Consider the following 8,941-nt stretch of genomic DNA (forward strand, 5'->3'; position numbering starts at 1 on the left):
TAACTTGTTGATTCTTCAATAATTTGGGGTAGTTTCCTTTCTAGTGTCCAACAATTAAGACAATGGAAACTTTATCGGTCGGGATTGATAGGTTTAGTATCGTTATTCTCAATAACTTTACTTTTAACATTACCTTGTATCAATTCCATTCTAATTTTACTTCTTTAAAACCTTATCCTTTTCTTAACGGTTTAAGAGAATGCTCTCACTCATTTCAATGAGTCTTTGCTAAGAGAAGCAAAATTGAAATTCATGAAGGCTACTCTTCATTCGTTTGTTTAGTCTTAAAACTTTCATTGAAGTGGTTGCGGTATTTTGGTCAATTTTGATTTCAAACAAATCTAGTTACCAAAATGATGTAACGTTTCAAAGTACTTAACTCAATTAAGCATATGAGAAACAATTCATTGTAAGTAGATATGTTAGTCAAGAATCAAAAACCCTTTTGATCACGAATAACTTTTATCTATACTCTTCACAAGAGATCCTTAGCAATGGTTCATATGAGGTTTTAGAAGAAAATTCATATTTGTCTTTAGTTACGATGTTTTAATGGAGATTTGAATCAAAAATCGAAATGATATTGTATATGAATTGTGGTAAAGAAATAGAACAATATGATAACGGAATAGTGGAAAACTTAACATTTATCGTTTTATTAATACTTGTAAATAACAAGTAAAGCATTTACATAGTGACCTCTACCCAACTATGATAAATGATTCCAAGATCCAAATTCATATTAAATTAAGGCACGGTGTGCCGAAATACCCTTTATTAACATAACTCGGTGGATTAACTCTTTAATCGATTCTACTTTTAGAACTCTTGGTCGATAAAATTACATTAATATTTATCTCTAGCCCGAAACACATCCGGAAATCGTCGTGAATACTTTCGTTGAGTTCAACCCAAATTTCGAATAAATGTGTCCATGACCCAAATTCATATTAACTTTGGGCACGGTGTGCCGAAATACCCTTTATTAACATAAATTCGGTGGATAGACATTTATCACCCACTGCCCCTACGTAACAAGGTTTGTACCCCGGTGTGGCCGAGTGCACTCCCTCATGAAATAGGTTTTCATGGTTTCTACTTTTTGGTAAGGCTAAGTCTCAATTGTTTATTTTAGCGAGAGGTCATGTCAATTTATTATCTATCACGTTTTAAGTGAACTAAAGCGGTGAACTACGATAATTATAATTGACACGGTCGATTTACTCGATTAAAAATGATAATGCATGTTTTATTTATGGCGATTTAGCGATGCATGCAACATATAAATAAAATGCAAAGCATAAATAAAATCCTAGTATGGCCTTCCTAAAATAGTAAATCTAATAAACTATTACAAAATCGGAAACCAACTCTTTTGGTCCCTTGAACTTCGGTCTTGGCACGCATTTCAAGGCAACATTCTTTGATGGATCGCCTTCTCGAGTGGCACCGTCTTCAAGGAACTCCGAAATAAATAAATTACATAATAAATTACATAATTTCCTATTATACATTTGTAATTAAAATAAAAATAAATCTATTAAATTACAAAACGGTGATACGAGATCACAATAAATTACAACCGAATCAATATTCCCATACATTTCGGGTAATATCAATTAAAACTAAGGCCATACTAAGTAAAATTACATAATTTAAAAATTACATAAAATTAAAATATGACAATCATAAATAAAATGCAGCATTATAATATGTATGAACATGCCCAATTTTATGCTAAATCGCCTTTAAGGAGCCAATATCGTATATTAATCGGTTTTTACGGATTTGCGTGATTTAACCTTTTAAAATCACAATAATTACATAAAATCATATTTATGTACAAGTTAATTACCCTAAACATCTTAGGACTCAAAATTAGTCTCCACTAAAATTTGACAATAATTAACCTAAATTTCTTAATATTGTTCATAAATGGACCTAAAATACAAAATTATGTCATAAACTTCAAATTAAATCATAAAAATTTCAAATAAATTTGAAATTTGAAATTTAAACTCATGAAAATTCTGGAAAAATACCATGACACTCATAATGTTCAAAAACTTAGGTTAAAAATTTCGAAAATTTATCGAGAAAAACAATGTTGCGGTTTATCCGATTTATCAATTATTACCATAAAAATATGAGAAAAATATTTTTATTAACTTTTCCTTAGTCATGAGGTATGTTTTAGCATTTTTACTAATTAAAGTCGCTATTTATTTGATTTTTTATCAAAAATTCATAAATTATGCATAAAGACTTCACTATAGCCAAATATTTTACACAAATCTTGTAAAATTGCATGTGACAACATACTAAATTCCCATGACCAGATTCGAAATATAACACATATTAACCTATTTTCCCATTTAAATACGATTTTAAATTGAAAAATCCATATTTCGAGCATAACAACTCATTTTATCATGAACATTTACAGGCCATTAGTAGATAATATATGTGAAAACATATCTAAAAACCACTGGAAAAAACGAAGTTTAGCTATTTTTAGTCCAAAAATGACATTTTTATCATAAAAATCATATTTTAATGCCATTATTATATAAAATGAACAATAAAATCCATAAATTAAACCAAAATATCCTAAAAATATTTTAGGACCAGAAACTTTAACATGCATAATAAATTTCGTGATATTTCATAATAAACACAAATTTATAAGTTTTGTTTGTTAATCATATAACTCGGAAAAACAATAACCGATTTGCATGCAAACAACCTAAGGCTCTTGATACCGCTTGTTAGAAAACATATTCTAAATATCACATATTTTGGTTTAAAGTTTTAGTCATAAAAACTTAAAGATCTTATGCATGCAAAACTAGAATAAGAGTAAGGAAAATTCGTTTCATACCATATGAATATTTCGGCCAAATGGGCACAAATGAAGTCTCCTACCTCACTTGTTCTTGAGCTTTCCATATGTTAGGATGATCCTCCAAAAATCCCACAGTAGAGATTCTCCTCTTGATTGCACCCAAGATTATCCCTTATCCCCAATAAATAATATTTGCTAGATATTTGTTTAGTAGTTTACCTTAAAATTGATTACTAACACTCATATATTACACAAATAATATTAGTAATTTGATTGAACAATTTTGATTGAATCTTCTCATATTTTTTATGAAGATTAAAGAGAGGAGAGAGTAATGCATAAACTTTTGCATGTATTTTGAATGGACAAGTATATAGAATGAGTAGTGAACAAAAAGTCCTCTAAGAGCACCCACATTGGGCTCTTCATGCATTTTCACAAAATATGTGAGAATTGAAGTGACCATTAAATTGATTAAAAAAAATGCAAAAGAGGAGAGAGGTTATGTGAAAAATCTCACCTGTGCGAGAAGTTGTGAAGAGGCATTGATGGCCCACAAAAAGAATAAAAAATAAGAAAAGTGGGATTGTTGGAGTTGCACGTGTAGTGTGTCTCCCCCAACAGCTCTTTTGTTTATCACAACGGATACATGTCAACGGTAATATTGAGGGTAATTATTTTTTTATTTTTTTTTTGCAAAAAATAAAATAATCATAATTTATAATTTTTGATCCTCTATAAAATGAGCCAAAATATCAACATATTTTCTCACATTTCTTCTTCTATTTTCTCTCTACTTAATCTTTCTAAATATTATTTACTTTTAATATGAATCCTTATAATAATAATCATAACAATATGAATCCAAATTTTAATCATAATATAAATCCTACATATATGAATCCCAATATGAATAATAATATGAATCCTCCTAATATGAATCCCCCTAATATGAATCCTAATATTAATTATACTAATAATTATCATCCTTCTTAAATGCAACCACCTCATTCATTAGCGTATAATTATCATAGTTCTAATCCTAATTGTACTTATTCTCAACCAATTAGGCCTATAGCTACTTCATTTTCCTCATATTCGCAACCTGTTCGTCAAGCAAGAGATCCATCCCAAACTCCCCCAACTATCCACATTTCAAATGATAATGAAGTGGAAGTTGATACGGGGAATGACTCAACACCCACTTCGAATACCGTTAGATCTAGTTCTTGGCCAAAAGCAGAAGATGAAGCCTTAATTTCGTCATTCATGAGGGTTTCAGAAGACCCCATCGTTGGCACGGATCAAGCAAAGGAAGCACTTTGGAAAAGGGTTAAATTGTTCTACGATGAGGCCCAAGAAGCCAGACCCGGTGACTTGAAGAAACGAACTTGTGCTATGCTTGATGGCCGATTTCGAAGAATCTCAACCCAAGTCATGAAATGGAGTGTATGCATGGAATTAGCCACCCGGAGGAAGAGGAGTGGGATGAATGAAGACGATGTTATCGCTGAGGCTAGAGAATTATACAAACCAGGTAAATTCGCTTTGGAGCATGCCTGGAACATACTGAAACAGTATGAAAAATGGAAAATATTAATTTCTCCATACGCTAATGTGAGTTATGAGAATACTCCAAGTGGAGTTGATGGTAACGATGGAAGTAACAGTAGTGGGAAAAGAGTACGTCTTGAGGGTGAAGAGTACTCTACACCCATCTCTCTTGATGGCGAAACTATGGGTACTAAACGACCTGAAGGTGTCAAAGTTACGAAGAGAAATAGAGGGAAGAAGAAGGTTGATGGTAGTACTTCTGGAGTTGATTCTAATAATCAAGCCGAAGTTAATAAGATGAAAGAAATGTGGAATGAAACAACCGCCCGGGAGCATGACATTCAACAACGTAAACTGAAGGTTGACGAAGCGAAGATTATCTTACATCGAGAAAGGATGGAGTTTGATCAACGAAGAGAAGCAAGAATGAAAAAGGAAAACGATTTTAATACGCTTCAACAATTACTTAGGCAAACCAATTTGCCTCCCGAACTTGAAGATTATAAGCAACAGTTGCTACAATCATTTAAGAGTCATTAATTATGTTTAATAGTTTATTTACTTTTGAGTCGGTGTTTAGTTTTAATTGTTCAATGCTTTAATTAAGTTATGTTTTATTTTTTGTATGTTTTAATTGTTGTACGTTTTAATTGTTTGTTATTTATCCAATCTTATTTTTATTCTTATCTCTTACACAAAATCCGAACCTTATCCGTATCTCTTACACAAAATCTGAACCTTATCCGTATCTCTTACATGGAATCTTATCCTTATCTTTTATCTCTTACCTACAATCTTATCCAACGATCAAGATTAAATAACTCGGATATTAATCCAACGACTTAAAATGAAAAATATTATCTATAAATATAATAATACTCCAACACTTATTACTCATCTCTCATATTAATTTCTCTACATATATTCTCATATTTCTATTTCTCTCTTTATCTTTCTAATCTCCATACAGTTAGCATTTAAATATGGATCCTAATAATTTTAATAATATGGATCCAAATAATTTTAATAATATGGATCCAAATAATTTTAATAATATGGATCCTTATAATTTTAATAATATGGATCCAAATAATTTTAATAATATGGATCCTTATAATTTTAATAATATGGATCCAAATAATTTTAATAATATGGATCCTTATAATTTTAATAATATGGATCCAAATAATTTTAGTAATATGGATCCAAATAATTTTAATAATATGGATCCAAATAATTTTAATAATATGGATGATTTTAATTCCTCCTTGTTTAATTATTCCTCGGACGAACGTTTTGAAAAACGTTCGGAAGAATTTAGACAAAGGAGAGACATTTTATTTAATCAAGTTCTACAATCACTAAATCAACCATCTCAAATTCCTCGAAGACGACCTCGACGAAAAAGAAGGTATATTGAGAGGAATCGGGAAGATGGTCACGAACGACTATACAACGACTATTTATTGCTAACCGGTGTACACAAATGAGATGTTTATTGCAGATTTGAATGCGTAGATATTTGTTTCTGCGAGTGGTAAATGGTGTCCAAGCCGCTAGTGATTACTTTGTAGATAGACCCGATGCAATGGTAGGGGCGGTTTTACCTCGTTGCGAGAAATGCACTATGGCAATTAGAATGCTTGCGTATGGAGACTCTGCGAACGGGATTGACGAGTATTTAAGAGTTGGTGAATCAACCGCACGAGAGTGTTTCGAATATTTTACTAATGCAGTTATTTCACACTTTCGAAATGAATACTTAAGGATTCCAACTGTAGAAGACACTCAAAGGTTACTTCAAATCGGAGCATCTAGAGGTTTTCCAGGAATGTTGGGGACCATAGACTGCATGCATTGGAAATGGAAGAATTGCCCAAATGCTTGGAAAGGGCAATTTCAAGGGCGTAATTCAAGTCCGGCGGTAATTTTGGAAGCGGTTGCCTCACAAGATCTATGGATATGGCATTCCTATTTTGGTACTCCAGGTTCGGCAAATGATTTAAATGTTTTAAACCGTTCTCCAGTTTTTGATGCCTTATTAAATGGGTATGTGCCAAACGTTAATTATATGGTAAATGGCAATCAATATGATTGAGGTTATTATTTAACGGATGGTATTTACCCAAAATGGGCTACGTTCATTCAGTCGATAAGACATCCGCAAACACCCAAAGACAGGTTATTTGCAACTAAACAAGAAAGTGTTAGAAAAGATGTTGAACGGGCTTTTGGCGTATTACAAGCTCGATTTGCAGTGATACGTAATCTAGCGCGTTATTGGAGCAAAGAATTTCTTCATAAAGTAATGACAACTTGCATCATATTGCATAATATGATTGTTGAAGATGAGCGAGAGTCATACATTGGTTATAACAACATACAAGAGTACATTGATAATCATATCGATGACGAAGAACTTAGTGTTGATGCTCCCGCCTTTGAAATAGGATATATCGCAGATATACATCAATTTGTGGCAAATAGGAATGTTATGCAAGACCCACGAAGACATCAAGCTCTTAAAAAAGACTTAGTTGAACATATATGGCAACAATTTGGTTAATTAAGTTTTATGCTTGTAGTTAATTGTTCAATGCTTTAATTTAGTTGTGTTTTAATTGTTAAGTTTAATTGTGTATTTTTTATTGTTTATTATTATTATTAGTGAATGTAATTTATGTATGTTATCAATGTATCTGACAAAATCTTATCTTTTTTATTATCCAATCTTATAATTTTATCTTCATCTCTTACACACAATCTTAACTTTATCCTTATCTCTTACACAAAATCTGAAACTTATCCTTATCTTCTACACACAATCTTAACCTTATCTGTATCTCTTACACAAAATCTGAAACTTATCCTTATCTTTTACACACAATCCTAACCTTATCCTTATCTCTTACACACAATCTTATCCAACGGCCAAGATCAAAGAACCGATATATCCATCCAACGGCATAAAAAAATGAAAATTATCTATAAATAGAACAATACTCTACCACTACACATCTCTCATATTTTAATATCTTTTACATACAATCTTATTACTCTCTACTTCAAACAATATGTCAAACAATATTCAGAAAATGTTGGCTTTACAAAATGCAATTGATATTATTATAGAAGAAACTCAAAAACTATTTGTTCGCTTAAAAATTGTTCTGAGGGAAGGTGTTATATGGAATAAACTTAACCAAACCCCAAATTGTGTTATGCTTGTTAAAATTATTCGTGGAGAAATACCAAATGAATTGCTTAACCCTGGTTATGCTCACATGCAAAATGTCACTCGAGCTCATTTTTATTCCAAAGGGGGCAGTTGGTTATCATTGAAACAAGAGGTAGTAGATTTTTTCTCTAGGCTTGAAAATGTCTTAACATGTAGTGCGTTGATAGATATCTGTTGTGGGGGACAAACTTTATTCATCCCCCAAGAAGGAGAGCATTCCAAACTTATGTTATTGGACAACATATACAACGACTATTTAATGGATGAAGAAATTGCAGATCAGATGGAGAGAGCCAGGCAGAGAACGTTGCCATCATCCCCCTCTTCAGTTGATAGTTGCAACAGAGAATTTCCGTAGTCTGTTGTTGAAGTGTAGATGTTTATTTTTATGTTAACCTTGTATTAGGTTTCACTTTGTTTTAATTTTCTACTGCAATGTACTATTTTCTATCTTTATTTAAAATAAGAAAATATCCGTGTTAAATAATGACTCGAGATTAAATATTGTAAAAAAAAACGAAATTAAGTGTGAGTTTCAAATTTACCTTAATTTATATGCAAAAAAACCGTTAAAAAAAAAGATAATTGAATTTTCAATAATAACAATAAAAATTATAAAATATAAAATCGAAAATTTTATATGATTCGAAAGAATGAAAATGAAGTAAAAATAAATATAGTGTAAGATAGTGGAATGTTGAGGTGGATAGTGTGGGGTATTGTAAAGTATGAAAGAGAAGGAAAGTTAAGTATTTGTTGATGTGGTTGTTTTTTTGATTTTTTTTGGTGAATTTTGGTGGTGAGTGGAAAGGTGAGGTGGATGGTGAATTGGAGAGAGAATACGTGAAAAAGTGTAGAGTAAAAATTGGTGAAATTTTCACGATTGCGGATGGTCTAAATGTAGAGGAGGTCACGGTTCAAAGAGGATAAAAGACCAACATCTTGTCCTTCACTTGTTCTTTTGTTCTTATCAAAACCTTAGGCATGTAAGGCTAGGTGTAGACTAGGCATCATTAGCTTATTTTATCTCATAAAATAATTCACCCCTAACACCCATCACTCTCATTATTTCTGTCCATGTACCATAAAATGGGCTACCGTTTTATTTTGTCAATTTGTCATTTGTCACGCAATATGTCACATGTAGTATGCTATATGTTATTAATTAATTTTAATGCACATTTATCACATAAATATCATTTTATAAATTAATTAAATTACATTTAACAAATTGACTAGTGATACTTGATCACATAAATAAAATGGGTCATAAAATTATAATTCACAACATCTTGTAATTATAA

General features: G+C 31.3%; 2 protein-coding genes across 2 annotated transcripts; both read left to right on the top strand.

Annotated features, from left to right (window-relative positions):
• Positions 1–3,841: 3,841 nt before the first annotated feature.
• Positions 3,842–4,939, top strand: LOC141590192 (uncharacterized). The gene has a single exon (XM_074410799.1). It carries the CDS (start codon positions 3,842–3,844, stop codon positions 4,937–4,939), a length of 1,098 nt encoding a protein of 365 aa, XP_074266900.1.
• Positions 4,940–5,909: 970 nt separating this feature from the next.
• On the top strand, positions 5,910–6,965 carry LOC141590193 (uncharacterized). The gene is made up of 2 exons (XM_074410800.1): positions 5,910–6,448; positions 6,581–6,965. Exons 1-2 carry the CDS (start codon positions 5,910–5,912, stop codon positions 6,963–6,965), a joined length of 924 nt encoding a protein of 307 aa, XP_074266901.1.
• Positions 6,966–8,941: the final 1,976 nt, after the last annotated feature.

This window comes from Silene latifolia, chromosome 7, assembly GCF_048544455.1.
Source record: "Silene latifolia isolate original U9 population chromosome 7, ASM4854445v1, whole genome shotgun sequence".
Taxonomy (NCBI): domain Eukaryota; kingdom Viridiplantae; phylum Streptophyta; class Magnoliopsida; order Caryophyllales; family Caryophyllaceae; genus Silene; species Silene latifolia.

Excerpts from the sequence above, each read along its gene's own strand:
- LOC141590192 (XM_074410799.1), top strand. The coding sequence starts at position 3,842 with ATGCAACCACCTCATTCATTAGCGTATAATTATCATAGTTCTAATCCT.
- LOC141590193 (XM_074410800.1), top strand. The coding sequence starts at position 5,910 with ATGCGTAGATATTTGTTTCTGCGAGTGGTAAATGGTGTCCAAGCCGCT. Across the intron at positions 6,449-6,580 it reads TTTGATGCCTTATTAAATGG|GTTATTTGCAACTAAACAAG; the intron begins GTATGTGCCAAA and ends ACCCAAAGACAG.